The sequence below is a fragment of the Oncorhynchus masou genome, chromosome 12 (genome assembly GCF_036934945.1).
Source record: "Oncorhynchus masou masou isolate Uvic2021 chromosome 12, UVic_Omas_1.1, whole genome shotgun sequence".
NCBI classification, from domain to species: Eukaryota; Metazoa; Chordata; class Actinopteri; order Salmoniformes; family Salmonidae; genus Oncorhynchus; species Oncorhynchus masou.
In genome coordinates this window covers 16,529,623-16,550,868 of record NC_088223.1, presented here as the reverse complement: position 1 = coordinate 16,550,868, position 21,246 = coordinate 16,529,623, and the positions used below count along the sequence as shown (strand labels likewise).

The window sequence follows — 21,246 nt, the reverse complement described above, 5'->3', positions numbered from 1 at the left end:
TCCTTCCTATACTCCTACCTATACTCCTGGATCCCCAAATGGTGGTGGGGGGGAGTAACAGGAGAGGATGGATGGTCAGGGTAGTGAGGGGTAACAGTCAGGACCAGACACAGGGAGTGGAGGGGGAAGGGTAATGCACAGGGGAGAATTGTTCAAATGTAGACCAATGTCGAGGCCATAGGCCCATAAACATACAGGGAAAACCATAGTTCTATAGCACGTTTGGGGATGGAGCAGAGAGGTAGCCCATCTACATGTAGTAAAGGCAATCTGCCAGAAAGAATGTATTTATACAGCAGTGTAAGCTACATCATGTGAAATACCAAAGCCAAAAGCTTTTGCTGTTTCACTCACGCCATTCTGGAAGAATCCTGGTAAGTATCGTGATGATGATCATTGTAAAGGTGGTCATGTGATGTCAGCGGAACAATCAGCAACGTGTGGAACTTCCACATCAGGTTTTGCAACCGTTTTTTTGTCGAGATTTCCACTTCGATACAGCTACAAATGGAAGGGATTTTTCCTACTCTCACACACAGTGCTTTTAACGTGTGTTTTAGGCCTATTTGACACATATTGTGCATTTTAATTTATACAGAAATTACTATTCAACAGTCCTCACCTGGAATTTGAACTTGGTATGTTGAGTTTCCTGCTATGCCATTTTGGCCTTGACGACTACTGGTTAATCTGACTATTGTCGTCATGTACTTATTTCAGCTAGTGCTTTCACTATAGTTGTTTAATGTTGGTGGGGCATGTTAACCTGTTTTAGTAATACTCCTGAATCACTGTGATCAATAAAAGTCTTTATTGAGTGTAATTGTAACAGAGCTAAGATTTATTTTGGGGGAATGTTGATGGAATAGTCTCCTAACCCTCAGAAAACTGGACACAGGAGAGATCTTGCAACGTTCTCATGAAACATGTCTAGAACGTTAGTATCTTCCATTCTGAGAACAACCAAACTTAACCACATTCTGGGTAAGTTTTATTTGACACAAAGGGATCTCTTGGAAACATTCCTTTCACATCACGGGAACATTTCTATGAAAATGTTTATTAATGACCTAAATGAGAATCCTAAGGGAACATTATCTACAGATGTGGGAACGTTTGTTGTTAGCTGGCGTGGGCCTAGGTACCGACCTTGTCATGCCAAATTGGTGGTGCATCCCTGAAGTGCTTGTGAAGAACAGTTTGAGTGAGTAAAGGCCTATTTGTTAAGGAACCATTAAGTCAGCGAATTACTCAATCATCCAATGGCGTGTCTCTGGGGCTACATTGTGCATACACATATGGTGTAAACATGCATAAATAAAATATTGGTCCGTTAAACTCTAGCTTAATATCCATATAGCTCTATTAGGTGAGGGAAATCGTTATGTGCCAGTCTGAGTTGACTCACATCAACAAACGCTATAGCTAGGCTACAACCTGTTTAGATCCACCTGAATAAAATAACCGGTGACAATTGAAGAGACTCCCCCATGTCACCAGCTCTGAGCAGCCGGGCCCTTCTCCCTCCTCCCCCCTCCCTCTCCCGTAGGCCCGGTATAAAAGCCCTCTCCCGTGCACCGTAAATAATGTTGATAAAGACGCCACCGAAAACGACTTTCACACATCGCCCGATTGATTTAACGTGACCTCCGTTTCCAAATGATATTGGAAGCCTATTTAAACAGATGAAGGCTTAAATTGTCTTGCTTGTATGGAGTTTAATTCCCCATTCATCATCATTACTCAGTGATTGGTCCATCCACGCCTCCCCAAGCCAGCCCCGCGCGCTATGACAAGGGCCTGTAAATTAGAATGTAATACAATTTAAACAGCAGCCGCAGCAGCCTCCGATAGAATGACTGTTTTTTTTCTCTCCAGTGGACAGCTGCTCCGCACCTCCCCTATCAAGAAGCTTTGTGCTAGTCAGGGATCCGACGAGCCCGGAGCCAATTCTCACTAATAACATCTTATAAGACCGATGTAATTGCTGTTATGTCCGCAATATAGCAGCCGTTCGGTCGTAGTCTATACTGTCTTCCAGCGATTAAATTGCGTGTTGATGGTGGATTAGTCCATTGAGTATTCAACTGTAGTGAGGGAGAGATGGGGATCCATATGAGTTGTTGGTTAAATGTGGTTGTAATTTGTATCACTTGTATGTGTCTTTCCGGTAATGTGACGCGCGTTTGAAAATATGATCATATGGTGGGGGTGGCTGCTACTGTATGGGATAACCAAAATAAGATCCTGGCTGCTGCCCATAACTCACACTGTCACTGTCCAATGGGACACCATTTTGAAATGGCCGATGCATTTGAATATGTATTTCGTTTACATTTTATTTTACATTATTATTTTATTATGCAAACCAAAACTATTTTCCTTTCCGTCCTGCAACCTTCATATCAGGCTAAAATAGGGCGTGATAGCTTACATAAATCTGCCTTGTGGTTTCGCCCGACCCGGGCTGTTTAAACGGTGTATTATTCCAAACATATGCATTTTAATCAGCTCGGTCACACTTACAAGAACTCCACTTAATAAGGCGATCAATCACACCTTCGCGCGTGGGGTGGAGGGTATATCAGGGGGGAGGGGGCTCGCGGGCGCCGTCTGATTAGGACGAACCTTTTACCTCGTGACACACGGATATGACCGCGGAATGGGAGAATCTAACGAATAATTAGCCTACACATAATTTTTCTACAGATACAAATATAGATATGTGCTAATATATTTTAGAAGAGTGTGGTTATTGGAAAGGGAAAGGTAGTGTTTGGGCCGCAGGTATCCGAGCTGTTAAGCGCGGTTGGCCAGTAACCGAAAGGTCGCTGGTTCGAATCCCCATGCAGACTAGGTAGAACATCTGTCAATGTGCCCTTGAGCAGGGCGCTTAATCCTAATTGTTCTGGATAAGAGCATCTGCTAAATGACCTAAACTGTATCTCTCTAACAAGGCCACAGACTATTTCTTCCTAAAATGGTAGGCTAAGTAAAACCAACCGTAGTGTAATCTTGTCTGGTTTATTCGTTAGATAACGATTGGAAATGAGTTAATTGGAGAATGATCATGACTTAATTAGTCTTATTTTAGCCTCATTGCATAGTTATCGGGAACATGTATTGTTCCTGCGTTTTACACACGGCATAATCTATTGGAATGCTTTATCCCCCTTCCACTTAACTGTCACATTTTCAATTTTAATTTGCTGAAATAATTTATAATCTACCCTTTCGACGATGTAAACGCCTATTAGAACCCTATTTGAGCTTGTGGTACTAGTCTTTTCCAAATGTGTCCCATTATATCCAGGAAGCTCTCATACATTGAGCGCGCGCCCCAATTTACAAGTCAAATGCAGCCAATTAAGCTCGGGCTGATTGGTGGGGCCGGTTAGATCATCGATCTTTTGCATTCCAATATCTTTTCGAGACAACTAATTCTGCTGTTGTCTATTAACCGGTGGAGAAAATATGACGGGCGTTAACGGAGCCCGGGGACCACTTAGCTGCCACACAATCTCGCGCGCACATCACAAGACGAGTCCCAGCATCTCTGTTTTGACACCGGCCACTTCAGTTAGTTATATTACTTTAGGCCTTACAATGAGCTATGAATTCGTTCCATATCAATAGATTAGGAATAACCTTTTGGGAGAATATTTTCATTTGATTTAGAGTAGGATTCTACATGCAGGTCTTCCTTTGATTCAAAATAGTAGGCCTATAATGAGTCATAAAATAAAACATTCGATAGGTGCTGTTGTTTGAAATGCTGTTTATTGCAAATTTGAAGTCCAGAACAATCCAACAATTTATTCAGCAAAAATTACCAGAGTTCAGCACCTATATGAATTCGCTCTCTTGAGCCTTTTTACAGTACTACCCATAAAACATGACAGGGTTATTTCGATGAAATACTATGTCAGTAACAGTGCAAAGCGAGAAATTGACATAAAGAAATAATAGGAATTTCCCCAAAATATTTTAGAATGAGTAGGCTAATAAATATAAGGCTTATCTTTCAGAATCAGTCGTTTATAAATGCATTAATCCAAGCATTCGGTATTATGAACATTGGCTGAGGGTGAAGTAGGATGCAGAAGAATTGGGGAGGCAGGGGGAGAGAGGTGGCAAGTGTTCAGTCGAGGCTATATGGGTGAGATCAGCGGCTCGAGCAAACGAACTCGGCCTAATTTGCCTGGAGTGATTGTCCAATGGCTTCTCTCTTCCCTTTCCCTTCTATATCCTCCTCTCCGTTTCTCCCTCGTCCTCTTCTCAGACTCCCGTCACCTCTCCTCCTCTTCCCCGTCAAGCCAGCGCGAGCTAATCCGTTCCCCTGACGCCTTGTTACGGTTTGGCAGCAACGAACCCTCCACGGCCTCCGCGCGCGCCGGTATTATCATTTATTCAACACTCAAAACCCATCCACCACGTACGTATAGGCCTACATCACTTACTAATTTTACCAGCATCTGCACATTTCGGCCCCAACACGTCAAAAAGGGAGACTCGGGTAGGGAGATAGAGAGCCATAATGAGACGGCGCAGTCTGTTAACACATTCCCTTGTTAGAAAGGAAGTTGGAATAGCCCATTCTAGTGAAATGTACAAAACAGGTCAATTTGGAAATCTGAAGAGACTATAGATAGGCCTAAAGATAAATCGTTAACGCCATCCATCACGGAGATAAACGGTTGTCTGTAATTCCCAGTCCACCCGGGCTCTCTCTTTCCTCGCACCAAATTCATCTTCAATAAATCAAATGTGTTTTTTGTCGGATCTCATAATGTTTCATAGTCTGCATGGGGTCTTACAATTTAAATTATTATTTTTCAGTGGATAGACTGTCATGATGTGTGAGATCGTCGCGTTGGTGCTAGAAAACATATAGCTTAAAAACGCGCCTGAGCGCGTTCATCTCTCCTTTTTGTAGTAGCAGGTGTATGTAACAGCGCGCACTGCGGTATCTGTCGTTTATGCTGCTGCTTGTATGGAGTATGCTCCACGTGATCGTTGTATTCATGCTGTTTGGGTCATGTTCACGTTTTTTTCTCTAAGTTTGATAAAATATTATGGCCCTCTTCTGCGCTTGTTTGACCCAGTCCAATGAACACATGTGGATGTGCTCTCTTCGTTTTATCTGTTCAATGGCACCTCCTCTCTCTGGTCCAAAGTCCCCGGCGAGGACTTGCTCAGCACCGACGGAGTAAACGTCAAAAACGCGTCAGTCCTGCTCGTTGGGGAGCACGGGAAATCTGACCCGGTAGGCCTCTGTTGAAGGCCGTTTGATTGAGCGGAGTGACAGGCGAGGCAGGAGCAGGGGCTCCCCCCGGGACCGAGGCCGTGGGCCGGGCTTTGGTACATGGGCGGGTGCCTGAACGAACACAGAAGCTCCGGCCTCTGGTAGGGGTGAGACAACATCCGGAAACTGTCAAGGGACCTGAGGGGGTTGGAGAATGGGGTGGCGGAGGAGGCCGAGCCGGCTCCGACCCCAAGGTGGGAGTAATACGGTAATGGTAGGTGGGACGGGAAGGGGTAACCCAGGTTCCCGGTGGCGGCCGCGTGACTCATCATGTAGGTGTAGAATGCGGGGTCGGCGGGGTGAGGCCACGTCATGGCCAGACGCTGCCGCTTGTCCTTCATCCGGCGGTTCTGGAACCACACCTATGGAACACAGACATACAGACAGACAGGAGTGGTAAAATATTAACCTACATCAGTCTGTGACGAGACAGACAAGGGATTTACAGTTGTTTTTGCACTTTACGCAGGGTTCCAAATGGCCTTACAGTTGGCGAGTAGTGGCCAGACCAATAGGCATATGCAAATTCCAATTAATGAGTCAATACTTAAGCTCGACCCTTAAATGTTTTCGGTTTAATCATTAACAAAATGAATCACCGTTTCATTTGGGTAAATGTTGCCTGCACCTACCTGCATTTACTGCATTGTTTTGAGAACACACATAAATAAAGTCTGAGTAGCCTAGGCCTCGATTTGTCTGATATGATTTCAAGCGAACTTACAAAGTTTAATTGCGAATCTAAAAAGAAAACAATGTCCTTTATATGGCCATGTGTTCTATGGACAATAATATAGGTTTAGATGTAGTCGATAAATTGTATTATGTTGTTGTAATATTGTTGTTGTTATTATAGACCCTAATCTCACCTTGATAGTGGTTTCTGGTAAATTTAGTGAAGCCGCCAGTTCGCATCTCCTCGGCCTGGACACGTAATTCTCCCGGTAGAATTCCTTCTCCAACCGGCCGATTTGCTCCCGAGTAAAGGCTGTCCGGTACCTTCGCATCGCGTCAGCCCCGTAGGACAGCGAAACCTGGCCCAAACCCATCTTACCAGGATCCATACCGCTGTCACTCGGGTGGATGGGGGAATCACCGTTTCGACCTGGAATGGGTTCAAAACATGAATCTGATTCTTTGTTATCGAAAAGCCTAAAGTACATTTAATTATACAATAGTATCCTACAATTGTACAGCGGTTTATTTTGTTCGTTTTGTTTTTGTATAATTGACACTGCAGCCTGTATTTTTCGTTTGATTGGGGTTGACAAAAATCGAAAGCAGAGCAACATAACGAGCCAAAATGCATCTGATGCCAAATTAGGCCTATATACAGTAAACTAAACCATCCATATCGATGAATATCATACCTGCAGAAGGGACACTTTTATTAATTCATAATTGTGATAATTGTTTACTTGATATCAGTACAATGTTTTCATGAAATACATGTGAAGAGAACAGCATAGGCCTATGATTGACTTGCCTAATTAAATGCAGGTTAAATAAATACAAATACATGTATAATAATCCGTCCAACATGTACTCTACTTTTTCCCATTAATTTGAAAACACATCCTCAAAATACATATGTTAATAAGCATTAGACAATTATTTTGGGGCCTATTTTTCATAAAGACATGACCAGTTTGATGTCAGTTCTCCAGGGGTTTGGTCCCCAGACAAATCCAATCAGTCTACCAACCAATTCATATAAACGTTTTTTTTTGGTCTACCATTTTTATTTGTGGTTTGTTTAGTACTTAAAATCTCTACTAGTAGCCTAGTTCGTGCAAATTGGTTAATTTGTCTGGCGCCGGGTGTACTCGTTTTAAAAAAGTGACACTGTGATTAAACCCCTAGCTAAGGGGGTGTAACACTAAGAGAGATCTCTCATGGGTGTGGATGTAACAATCCATGAGTTCAGCTATAGTGAAATTCATTCATGTGACATTCATTCCAAATGAACGTTGTTATAAAAACATAACAATTACGTTCCGTAAGTCGTTGTCACTCCCTTTCCATAATACAATCATATAGAATTTATTGCATATGTTACCCGATAATTTACTTATTCGTTCTGGATGCTGCATGCACATAAATGGGCTACTGGCGATGTTTACAGCGTGACATCTATTGCATTCATTCATTTACGTTGTCCAAAATCCCATCCATGCAATGTGTTGAAGAAAACGAAAAGAAGAGTTCCACGCCGTTCCATGCATTACCTTTCCCGTTGGGGTAGTCCATGCTTTCTGGCGTGCAGCTCACATCAATTTCTTCATAGAAGTCAGACTCTGTGTCCGAGCTGCTAGCTTCTTTGTTGGTGTGATCTAATCGATGTCTCTCGGTTGAAGAGGACATGCCAACCGACCTTATATCGGCGCACACGCGTCCGCGTGCGCTCTTCACCTCCTCGTCCGCTCTGTCTCGCGAGTAGGGCGCAGAACCGGGGCTGGTGTAGTTCCTGTGGACCGTTTTGCCTTGTGATTCTCGCGCGGGGCTTCCAACTGCTTCCGACAAATTAGAGCCAGTCTTGCCAACTGCCGTGCCAAGTTGACCTCCTTCCGGGAGCATCACCATCTCTTTTCTGTTTTCCATTACCGACGAACGAACAAACGAAAGCGCGTGGAATAAACCAGCGCCAAATCGCTACTATGGAAATAGCACAATCTGGCTTGGACACTACGGGTGGCGAAGGGATTCAGTCGTGAGAGTGGAGAAAAGAGAAGAGGAATGGATTGAAATGAGAGAAGAGAAGAGAGGGAGATGTACGTTCTGACCCTGCGAGGCGAGCGCTCCAGAGTGCAGCACGAGCTCTGGGAGGGATCACCATTGCCCTCGCTTTCCCTCGAGCTGTCATTCTTAATAGGGCAGTCGTCATGATGGCACCCCTGATGACGCCCCGCATCGATTGGATGTGGATAAACAGAGAACGTGCCATAGAATTAGGAATTAGAAATAGGATTTCTCTATGGAACGAGCAATCACGACAGTAGGTTGGGGGGGGGGGGGGGTCGAGGGCTAATAGGGAAGACAAGCAGCTTTGGAACCGGAGTGTAGAAGCACATCACCACACGGCATGAGCTAACGAGCAAAATGATTTTGTGCCGGAATCATGAGTATATAGCAGGCCCACTGAACATCTATGTTCTCAAATCCTCAATTTCCACAAGGAAACAAAATCATTATGATGCATTCTGGCAAATCTGCATGCATGCTTTCAAAAAATTGATTTGAAAGGTTCTACATGTAATTCTTAGGTGGTACACAATTATTAAGATGATGAACAAGATTGATATGTAAATTATGAAGATCAATAATTGACTAATAACTTGGACACCAGGTTATGTAGCCTAATCTGTAATGTAGTAATCCATATTATTAAACCAACTATTTCCATTTTTAACAAGGGACAAATTATCTGTGTTGTTAGTTGTGACGTAGTCAGCAAATAGCCTACAGATATATATATATATATATATATATATATATATATATATATATATATATATATATATATATATATATATATATATATATATATATATATATATATATATATATATGTTTTGTTTTAGACAAAACATACATCATATTTCCTCAAGAATATTGATATTTCCCCCCCCCCAAAAAAATATATATATATATATATATATATTTTTTTTTTTTTTTTTTTTTGTTTGTTGGAAAAATCAATATTTTTGAGGAAATATGATGTATGTTTTGTCTAAAACAAAACACAGTTATTTAAAAAGGTCTAATGTGAAGAAGAATGCATGATAATATTACATTATTCAATGCAAGCGTATCAATCAAAAGCATCATGGCCTCCAATGCATATCTGACATCAAAATAATAATGTTGTTATAGTACAACGACCATGAGACCGCAATTCTAAACGGAAGTGAAAGCAGGTTCCATTACCAGTGGGGAGTAATAGAGCCGTTTAAAACATGTTCCATTTGGAACAACATGCTTCATGAGCGCCACGAAGCGCCTAATGAAATGAAATTGAGATGTTCGCTCAATAGTGCCCTGTCCAAGTGTCAATAGAACGCTGCGTAATTGGAACAGAACACGCAATCTTCGTCACATTTCAATGCCCCTATCCCTCTCCCTCCCCCTTCCCAATCCCCCCCCCCCCCCCCTCTCTAAAGCGGTGTCAAGTAAAGTGCTCAGAGGTCAAGTCCTGGTGGCCAGAGAGAGTTACGATTACTGACCATTTTACTTGTGATTACATTTAGGCTATATTAGTTTAGAAAACCAAGAACATGGGCTACAGGACAATGTGACAAGGTTTTTATCACAACTAAGGCCTATAATTTATAAAGCATTGTTTTACTGTAATTGTTTCTTCATTAAGGCTATGGCATATTTGAACAGGGAAAAACTTAAGCATAATATGTTTGTCACAAAAATGTATATTAGAAGGCTACACATTACTGGAAAACTCAACCATTTGATTATTGTGAAATTTAAACATAACTATTTCTGACATTCTCTGTGCACAGGCGCCTGTGTTCTATGGGTGATTACGCACGCGCAGATAAAGGCGAGCCGTGCATGTGTGGTGAATGTTTTCAGGGTGGGGGCCGTCTGTCTCCTAAACTCCCTTTGATGTATGTACTCTAGCGCAGTAAAAAGTCACTAAACACAGCGATAAAGGGCAAGGCTTTTAAGGCTATGGCCTTTGGGGGAGGTTGAACTTGATATTACCACTTTAAAGATTTCACGGTGTTTTAAGTTGAGCCCTGGAATCGTATTGGGGTCTGTTACAACTCTCTTTCTGTTTGTTTTCTGCTTACCCATTACGCATAGCATCCTCAGTAGAATATTCTGTCTATGAAGGATAGGCTATATAAGCATCCAGACCAAGCCGTTATTAGCTAATTGATGGAGATTAAGTACACAAGGTTGTGTGTGTCCCGATTTTCCACCCTTCTCCCAATGTGTACTTGCACAAAGGTTCTATCGGTTGCTTCATAAATGGAACCTTTAAAAGTTCTATATAAAACCCTCTGATCAGAACCCTGGGGGTTCTTCACTGAATCGAAATTGGCTCCATACAGAGCCCTGCATTTATTAATTATGGCTACTAATAAATATGTATATCTAAGAATGTAATGTACTGAACAAAAATATAAACGCAACATGCAACAATTTCATTGATTTACTGAGTTACAGTTCATATGAGGAAATCAGTCAAATGTAAATAAATTCATTCTGAAATCTATGGATTTCACATGACTGGGAATACAGATATGCATCTGTTGGTCACAGATACCTTGAAAAAAATGGGCCTCACAATGTGCCTCAGGATCTCACCAAGGTATTTTTGTGCATTAAAATTGCCATTGATAAAATGCAATTGTGTTCGATGTCCGTAGCTAATGCCTGCCAATACCATAACCCCCCCCCGCCATTATGGTGCACTCTGTCAACAGCGTTGACATCAGCTCACCCACACGTGGCCTGCGGCTGTGAGGCCGGTGGGACACATTGCCAAATTCACTAAAATACTTTGGAGGCAGCTTCTGGTAGAGAAATTAACATTACATTCTCTGGCAGCAGCTCTGGCGGATATTCCTGCAGTCAGCATGCCGATTGCATGCTCCCTCAAAATTTGAGACATCTATGGCATTGTGTTGTGTGACAAAACTGCACATTTTAGAGTGGCCTTTCATTGTACCCAGCACAAGGTGCACCTGTGTAATGATCCTGCTGTTTAATCAGCTTCTTGATATGCCACACCTGTCAGGCGAATGGATTATCTTGGCAAAGGAGAAATGCTCACTAACATGAATGTAAACAAATATTTGCACAAAATGTGAGAGAAATAAGCTTTTTGCACGTATGGAAAATTCCTGGGATCTTTTATTTCAGCCCACGAAACATACGACCAACATTTTTCATGTTGTGTTTATTTTTGTTCAGTATAGGAGCATGCAGACAGCTGAATAGGTAGCCTACGCTTAGATAAGCAGAAAAATAATATATATATATATTTTACATAGAATTAAGCAAAATGATTATGGCTCTAGATTGCAGGAAAAAGCTATTTCAGGTGTTTGAAAAACATATAGTCAGGGGCCCTAGCCCCCCTCCAGACCACTCCTCAGCCATCCTCAGGTTTTTGGGGTGCATACCACCCCTAACCAGGAGTACTTGCTACTGTGATTCCTGAAATGCAGGTTACTGGCCCAAAGCTCTAACCGCTATGCTACCTAATAAATAGTTTATAATAAGTCTTGGTGATTCAATAGCCTAGTTAATCATTAAATGACTTTTAAAACACTATCTACATTTTGCTCAGAGTCTGGCAGTAACTCAGCTATCAGAGGCAGAGGATCTCTCTTTCGGCTGCTGCTGACAACAACTTCATGTCAGTTGTTATTCTACATCATAATAATTATGTGTGCATAGCATTTTGTCTTCATTTTGGCAGATGAACTCATATTGATTTTGAATGATTAACTCATGTTTTTGCTCATTTTTTCTTGTCCTCAGGAACCAGCCAGGCAATATCAACACAACATGTAAAGTGTTGGTCCCATGTTTCATGGACTGAAATAAAAGATCCCAGAAATGTTCCATATGCACAAAAGCTTATTTCTATAAATTCTGTACACACATTTGTTTACATCCCTGTTAGTGAGCATTTTTACTTTACCAAGATAATCCATCTGTCTGACAGGTGTGACATGTCAAGAAGCAGATTAAACAGCATGATCATTACACAGGTGCACCTTGTGCTGGAGACAATACAAGGCCACTCTAAAATGTGCAGTTTGAATGTTCATTTCTCTATTGTAAGCTCGTTGGAGGCCAACGTCATTTAGGGAATTTGGCAGTACATCCATCTAGCCTTACACCTGCAGACCACATGTAACTACGTCAGCCCAGGACCTGTACATCCGCTTCCTCACCTGCAGGATCGTCTAAGGAGGGGAGGGGGGGGCTGAGGAGTGTTTCTGTCTGTAATGAAGCCCTTTTGTGGGGAAAAAAATCATCCTGATTGGCTGTTGGCTGGACCTGGCTAACCAGTGAGTGGACCTATGCCCTACCAGGCCCACCCATAGCTTCACCCCTGCCAAGTCATGTGAAATCCATAGATGAAGGCCTTGTTTATTTATTTGTAACTGTAACTCAGTAAAATCTTTGAAAATGTTGCATATTGCGTTTATATTTTTGTTCAGTATATACATGCTTCTCATCTTTAAGATAACAGTGCTCACTGTTTCCCATAGTGGCCTTTTCCACGTCATCTCCTATAGTCCTCAGACATTGATGGACATCAAATGCTGACTTGTATCACGGGTGACCTGCCTGGGCATGTCAGCTAAAGTAGTTAGACCCTCTAGCTACTCTAACTGATTGGTAGCCTGAAATGACTTATTGGTAGTTAGTTATGAGGTTGGCAGATTGGGAACCTATCTGGGCTAGCTAAAGGGAACTTCATAAAATTGCTCGGTGGCTAGTCTATTACAGAAAAACAACAACAAAAAATATAAATATTTGTTTTAATTTTTAACAGGGCTAATCTGAGGGGGCATGTATGTGGCCCTGTGGGCATTACTCCACTACTCCTGGTGCACTCTTCAATTATTTAACTGTTGAAGCATTTCCTTCTTAAAGAAAACTCTCAGTTTTTGTCATAACCCTCGGTAGCTTTCATGCAATCGAAACATGAGATTGTCCAAGGTGACTTGAAGACAGTTGCTATCCATTGGAGCACTGCGATTGGTTGCCCAAAATTCTAGGTCTTAGCTGGGCTAAGATGACTGTCAAATTGATGGCTGGTGGCACCTTCAAAAAATGTATCTAAGAGTGTTAGCTATGATTTTATTAAACACACCATTTCTTCTTGCTTCTAGCTAGCATTTAGTTTGCAACAGCAGAGGTGTGTATGAATCTTGCTGCTTGCCACTGACATCGGCAACAATGTTGCGAAATATGAATTTGATCTCCCTCTTCTCGTGTCGGGAGAGACAGCTAGACATTTTTCTGAGCAGGGAAAATCATGCAGCAGCACCATTAATATGAATATAAATGTCATTGCAAAGTTTGACATGACTGTGTTATCTTTTATTAGCTGTCGTCTAAAATCCGCATTATGCTCTGGGGTAGGGATAGAACCCTTTTGGTTATTTGCCTTCAGTAGGTAGTATTATAGTATAATATAACCTTTTTATATCTTCTAAATAACCAAAAGGCTCTATATAGAACGCCAAATAACCATTGTTTTTAAGAGTGTACCCATCATGGATTAAACAATGTAAACACCAATTAAATGCGTTTGAATCCATGATGGGGGTGTGCAAGTGCACACTTTAGGAGAAGGTTGGAGAATCGGGATGCAGCCATTGTGACAGTCTTCTTTTCCCACTCTTTATTGGGCTATCCAGTTGTTGGGTCCTCTGATTTCCACTGCTAGATTGAGCAGGTTTGGGATGTCGCATCGCATCAGACATGTCCACAGTTCAGATACATTACTGGGGACTAAGATGACATCAGGGGTCGTCGTGAGAAGGTGTGACGCCGGGGATGCCGCCAAGCAATCTCGCGCAGCCATCGCTGTCCTCGTGCGCCCTCGCCTGTTGAAAAAGAGGACGACACACACGAGCCCTCCCGGATCGTCACAGCGACTCTGACTGAGTGAAATTCCTGCGCACACACTCTCTTGCAGTGCACACAGGTCCACCTTCCCCTTATCCTTCCGTTTCTTTTTATTCTCTAGCTTTCCCTCGCTCTACTCTCCCCTTACAATGACAGTTCACAGTAAATGTGATGTTTCGGCCTGTTCTCTAAGGATATTAGATGCCGTTTTCAAGGTCTGCATCTTGTATCCCCTGATTCTCTGTATCGCTCTGAAACACACTACAGTATACTGTTAAAACTATACACGTTTTGGATGGATTGTGCTTTGATTCTATAGTATAAATAGACTACCTATATTACTCAATAGGCCCTATTTGTATTAGAGTTGGTTAGAAATGGTTGTATTCTTTATCTCCCATCTGACGATACTCTGTCCGTCACAAGAGGTAGGCTTAACTTTTTGCACAATAGTTTCGACTCTTTTACTACCAGCCTAGTGTACAAAACGCGATTATATATTTTAGATTTCTTATTCTGTCTGTCTTTTAAGTTTTTAAGAAATGTAGGCATACATCACTTAATCACTTTCAAGCCCTATTAGGCTACCGTACAATTCTTCCACTTGTGTTATAAAATTGAACCCTAACCCTCCATGGGAACGTTGATGCTGTTAATTGATATAGTCCAGGTCAAGACAAGCTCGGGAGACATTTATGATGTGTCCAAACCACCGAGTCACAATCGGAACCATAGTAATAGAATGTATCATTAGAACCTAACTAATATTTCACAGCAGACACAATTCCAAAGAGAGGGAAATGATTTCGGTAAGACATGACCATTTCATTAAGCCTATGTCCAGAAGACCTGCAACACAACAAGCTCTCTGGATCAGCCAACACTCCTGACAGAGTACGTTCCTCGATATTTTTAAGTTTGAGTTACCAACAAGACCTAGCATACTATATTTTCAAACTATCATGGGTGGTTTGACAAACTTTTTGCAATTCTGGATTTTTGGTAACACTTTACAGTGTTGCGGTTTACTGTGTAACGTTCTACGTAACATGTAAGCCAATGAAATGACTTCACTGACAACATCCATGTTTGAGTGAACAATAGTTGGAGTCGATGGGAAGAAAAAAATCAATAATAGGTTCAAAATCAAATCAAATGTATTAATTTAACCCTTCTTACATCAGCTGATGTCACAAAGTGCTGTACAGAAACCCAGCCTAAAACCCCAAACAGCAAGCAATGCAGATGTAGAAGCACGATTGCGAGTGTAGGCATACTGTAAACCCTACAATGTTTCCCAATATGATGTTATTGATAATCGATAGCCTATATTATTGCGTGTTACTGTTTTCTGTTGTCCTAATGTTGCATTATTGACAGCAAAATGGCCTTGGTATTTATTCATACTATCTTGTGTGGTTTGAGAAACTTTGCATATTGTGGATTTAGGTACCACTTTGCAACGATGCCAGTTCTTATTTGTGTTCTTCTTAACATGTTGGGTCATCACAATACTTGTTACGCATGACTTAAACCATCCATGTTGGGTCAGCACAATACTTGTTACGCATGACTTAAACCATCCATGTTGGGTCATCACAATACTTGTTACGCATGACTTAAACCATCCATGTTGAGTCAGCACAATACTTGTTTACGCATGACTTAAACCATCCATGTTGGGTCATCACAATACTTGTACGCATGACTTAAACCATCCATGTTAGGTCATCACAATACTTGTTACGCATGACTTAAACCATCCATGTTAGGTCATCACAATACTTGTTACGCATGACTTAAACCATCCATGTTAGGTCATCACAATACTTGTTACGCATGACTTAAACCATCCATGTTGGGTCATCACAATACTTGTACGCATGACTTAAACCATCCATGTTAGGTCATCACAATACTTGTTACGCATGACTTAAACCATCCATCTTAGGTCTTCACAATACTTGTTACGCATGACTTAAACCATCCATGTTGGGATGAAGGTTAGGATTCGTCTGCCGTAAGTATGCAGTGTAACAATGAGTAATTAATTACAATACTACGGCTGTCATCTAAACTACGGGAGGATTTGTCTAATTTAAAGGCCGTAGGCCTACCATGTTTTTCCCAAAATATTATTGAGTATGTATTCATTGGGTGTTTATAACTAGTGATTAACTGTTGTGTTCATAATATTGGACGAATTGATCTTTTGAAACGAATTGCATTTGATACTGTGTAAACCGAGCGTTCCATATTTCCCTTCCAAAAACCTCTCCTACTATGTTCCATTCTCTCTCAACTGTTTTTCTTCCATTCATATGGGTTCATGGAAATATATCGACTGGTCTGAGGACTCTGAAACTGATTTATAGCCCAAGGCTAAATATTTGTACAGTAGTATAATACCCACAATCACAGCCAAATGTACACACTCTGTTTTGGCAGAAAATGGAAGGATACTTTCCTCCATAGGCCTAGCTATATACAGCATGTCTTAGTTATCAATTGCGCTATTCTGTCTCTCTGATCGGCTGAAACTTTGTGGTATAAGCAGTACTTTGTACACAATAGCTGGCTCTTTACCAACTAAGTTTGAAAACAGCTATTATATCTTTTACATGTCTATTTCTGCCCGTCTACACTGTACAAATAACTATGGATCAGTAGAATACATATTTTGTCAATCCTTTGTGATGGATGAAATAAATAGAAAATAAGGAAACTGTAACGCCTATTTGAAGGCAATTTACAATTTCCTTGGTCTATAATAGTTTCTTAATTAACGCTATACCAAGTAAACAGACATTTCGTGATATTCATGTTTGTTTGCAATATTTCGTGTACATCACACCCTTCCATTTCGTGTACATTTGGCTGCAAATGTTTAAGTTAATTTTCTCCAATTTGTAAGTCGCTCTGGATAAGAGCGTCTGCTAAATGACTTAAATGTAAATGTTAAATGTCCATAGAATCGGGTATAAAAAAATTCGAAGGTAGGGAATCCTTGAAAATAATATTTAAGTTGATGTCACACGCGCTTAAATGAATAGTTGTATGTTTTTTGTTCAATCAGTCCCTATAGGCTATGCTATTTTTCATATAGGCCCAATCTCATGACCTCTTGAGAGGTTTCACTCTATCCTTGTGCTACAGGATACACATAAGGATGGACTATAGAAGCTCTGGTGTGTCACTTGTGAGGAGTTATGCAGCGTATCAGTCATGACACATAGGCCTACTATCTTGTGATCTGTCAGCAGATAAGCCAACACTTACAATGCTCTTTTGCGCAATTCAAGGATGACGGTGTTCGTTTACAGTAGTGGCACTTTATTGTGTGTGTTTTAGATATGGTACTCGGAGGACACCAGATGGGGTAGGGTGGCTCGCTCATTGTTGATAGTACTTTCACTCAAAGTAGATTTCTAGTTGTGTTTTAACGGTTTGACCCACAAACGTCTGTTCTCCGTAGGCTATGTGTGGGCATAAGTGCAAGAACCGAAAGGCAGACGGACCGCAGTGTGTTATGATTTTTGCTCTAGTCTTTGCAAGTGTCTAGCACACCGGTCGAACAAAGAGGGAAGCGGCCTCCTCAGCAGACCTTGCAGATTGTGCCGTTTTGGGTTTTACTAGTGGGCACAACTTGAACTTGACCATGGAGTCTGCGCAGGGCTCGATGCAACCCCCAACTATAGGCTAGGCTATATGTCTCAGTATTTTAGTTTTGAACAAGAGTGGGCTAATCCATTAATGCCCACCATGGCAAACAAATTAAACCACGTTCAATTTCACATGGAATGGTTTTGCTTATAGAATTGTCAGTAAGAAGGATACGCCAATGGAATAATATATTTTATGCTATACTAGTCCCTCCCCTCTTCCCTGCCACAACTTGGCCTCGAAACTGGATGACGCAGTCACCAGAGCTTTAATTGCGTTGACCTTGGAACGCGCCCGTAAATATGTCTAGAGAATGCGAGGTGACTTGGGCTGCCTGCAGATATCTTCTGTTGTTAAGTTCCCCTTTATCGCTCCTTGCGTCTCTCTATATGTTACTGCTAACCGCTCTTCTCACTAACGGAGGTCTTACCTAGGCACTGGCACCTACATCACCCCATTAAACCAAAAACACCATTTGGTAGCCGTATCGGTTTTACCACAATGTCAACAATAGCGTAGCACAAACCAAGACACCCAGCACTCATTTGGCGCGAACCTTTGAAACGCTGTTTAAATTTGGAGCATTATAACTTGGCTGGCATTTTAATTTTAAAAGGACAGTATAAACGCAATCTCCATTGGAAGATGGACAGTTCGTTTCGAGTGTATCTTTCACTTTCTACCGCTATTCCTGTGTATAGTACATATCATGGTTTAACAGTACATTCGTTCAAGGCCATATTTCTAAATCTTGGCAAATCTGGTATTTCATGTTTTTTTATTTTTCCTTTGTTTAACTAAGTAAGTTAAGAACAAAGTCTTACTTGACGGCCTGGGTGGGTTAACGGCCTTATTCAGGGGCAGAACGACAGATATCCTCCCTTGTCAGCTCCGGGCTTGGATCTTGCAACCTTTCGGTTACTAGTCCAACGCTATAACCACGAGGCCACCTGCCGCACCTCATATGGAGGTGTACATGTGATATTGAGAGTGATGTTGTGTCGACAACATGTTTTTTGTCATTAAGCGGACGCTCTTTTCCAGAGCAACTTACAGGAGCAATTAAGGTCATCAGTGATTCGAACCAGCGACTTTTCCGTGAATGGCTCGATGCTCTTAACTGCTAGGCTACCTGCCGCCCCATTGTAACCTCTTGACAGGATAAAATCTCTTGAACGTTTTGAATGACCAACTGAATGTGACATTGTGCAACGCTTGTTTTTTTTTAAGTAAAAATTATTTGGTTTATGTGAAATCGAAGCTTGTTGTATAGGCTAATGTGACTTCTATGAAAATGCAGAATTTTCGTAAGCATATTAAACAAATGTGTTTGGTAATTTCAGAGTAAAATGTTATATTATATTATATCTAGGATACATGCAAATCGAGCATTGCGTGTAACCAGTGCATCATTGATGGCAGGAATTTCCTTTATATAAAAACATATATTTTCCTTTCGAATGATGAAATATGTAACTAAATCACGAAGGGTTATTTCATAACCGAGGACAACACAGGCTATAAGTCCCTAATAAAATGGAATTTCAAGTTCACTGGAAACAAATGTCTATGTAGTATAATCATGTTTTATATTAACATTAATAACGTCAATATAATATGGATTTTAAGTGGTTTTGCGCAAATTATGTTTATCGTTTTAAACCATGAGTTGTAAAGTCTAAAAATGTTGGCTCTATGTTTAGGCGAATTGGCGTTATTGTTGAACTCTTATAGGTTATAGGCTATTTTGTTGGTGTTTAGCCTAATTGTAAACACTTTGACGTTCATTTCTGTATGTTGCTATACAGAGCTTTTTAGGAACCTTATTTTATGTTAATGCTAGTTTGAAATTATGCTTTTACTCTCGAGATGTTTTGTTTATTGTTAATGACAAATCGTTTTGGCCTTACAAAAACGCAAGTGGCTATAGTGAAACATTTGTCCATAAGTGATAGTCATCAGGAAGTCGGTGGGCGAACATGTTGCCGAGTTTCCTGATGATTCGATCTGAGTCAACTTGATGGTTAGTGAGTGACTGGATATTCCCTATATAGCCTACTGCCGACGTCTTGATAACATTTGTGTTATCCTACGGGAGCTGGCTGGCTAGCCTAATCCGTCCACTCATTGAAGACTGGTAACATTCGAACATACAACAGATGTGGACATGGATCGTGGCTGAAGTTGAACTGCAATTATCTGTAGGCCCATATATTTACTGAGATTCCATTGTGCCAATAAATGATTTAACATGTAGCTTACATAGCTATAGTTTTATCAGCCCGTTAACAAAATGTTTAAGACTTCTACTTTGTGACACTTAGACTCAAAGCGAGTGTATAAGAGAGCTGTCAGTCAGGGGCGATTCAAGAGACACCCTGTTGACTCATTTTCCAATTTCCTTTTTATTTTATTCTTTAGTGCCACATCACGTTGCAGTCCGGAGAACATGGAAAAGTCATGTGCCAGGCCGCCCTTGTGGTTCACTGGCTCGACCGCATAAACATATTTGTATTCCTCTGGCTATAGTTTTTCTGCTACAGTTTAGTTTCACATCACACCATAACAAATGGATAAGGCACATATTGGTTTCACGTTAGGGCTTGAATAAAATATACGGATTGGAAATTGTCCCCCATCTTTGCAACGTATTGTAATAGTCATTGTTATTTGAAAATAGTAATATGATGATAGTTCATAGCTTAACAAATGGTTTTGATTTTTCTTTAATGGGTTTAGACTTCTTTTTGTAGACCCATTGTTACGTCGTATACAATTAAAATTGTATTATTTGCCGCGCAATGACAATGCCAGTCGAAGGAAGCTAAGCATTTCCATGCTCTTGGTAATGACCTCACAGACGGGTCTCCCTAGCCAGTAGAATGTCTGGGCCAGGTTAATACGGGGCATGGCGGTGGTCTGTTCCTCGCTAGGATGTCGTCTGGTCTGGTCAGACCACTGGCTCAAAGCAGACCGCATATGCGCGCGCCGCTGTCTCGGTGACAGCTCCTCATTTGTTTTGATTACAGGCCCGGCGCTGGAAAACCAGGGTTTGAGAATGAACCTCGCTTTAGATGGCAATTTATTTGACTAGTTCATGTACATATTGAATCTACTATACTACAATTTCGAAAAGTTTGATTTTGGAACATCTTGGTGGGTCTTTAACCCATACCAATGTGAGCAAAAAAAGAGAAAGTAATAGCGTTGGAGCGTGATGACTCACACCTGATTCACAAAGCCGTTATATTTGTATCATAGCTTCTTTGTTATCGGTTAATTAGTCCTCGTACACATGATGGCTATTGAACGTATTAAAACAATCTCTTATGTAAAATATATTTGATAACACTGAGTCGTGTCGTTTCACGATATGAATCGAGTAGCACTTTCAAATCTGGTTATGGCTTATATAAAGATAAGTTAAACACCCAATGTGGGAATCAAATGGTGAAATACCAACTTATTTGATCACATAGATTCTCGGAATATGAATTTGATCAAACATATAGAATAATCTTAAAATACCTCGCCAAATGGGAGGATAATTAATAGTTCCTTATCGTTTTAGAACAAAGCCTGTGGGATAGCTTTATGCTGTCGCAAATATAAGCCTCACATATAATTGTTAGTCAACGGGTTGATTAAAAAAAAACACA

The 21,246-nt window shown here is 41.0% G+C and overlaps 1 protein-coding gene across 1 annotated transcript; it reads right to left on the bottom strand.

Annotated features, from left to right (window-relative positions):
- Window positions 1-3,838: 3,838 nt before the first annotated feature.
- LOC135549038 (homeobox protein XHOX-3-like) lies at window positions 3,839-8,105 on the bottom strand. The gene is made up of 3 exons (XM_064979107.1): window positions 7,534-8,105; window positions 6,175-6,410; window positions 3,839-5,667 (listed from the first exon to the last, which is right to left on the bottom strand). Exons 1-3 carry the CDS (start codon window positions 7,904-7,906, stop codon window positions 5,140-5,142), a joined length of 1,137 nt encoding a protein of 378 aa, XP_064835179.1. The 5' UTR covers window positions 7,907-8,105; the 3' UTR covers window positions 3,839-5,139.
- Between the last annotated feature and the right edge of the window lie 13,141 nt (window positions 8,106-21,246).

Coding starts and splice junctions, on each gene's coding strand:
- LOC135549038 (XM_064979107.1), bottom strand. CDS start 7,906: ATGGAAAACAGAAAAGAGATGGTGATGCTCCCGGAAGGAGGTCAACTT. Junction 6,411..7,533: donor GGACTACCCCAACGGGAAAG/GTAATGCATGGA, acceptor AACCCATTCCAG/GTCGAAACGGTGATTCCCCC. Junction 5,668..6,174: donor TACCAGAAACCACTATCAAG/GTGAGATTAGGG, acceptor TGTGTTCCATAG/GTGTGGTTCCAGAACCGCCG.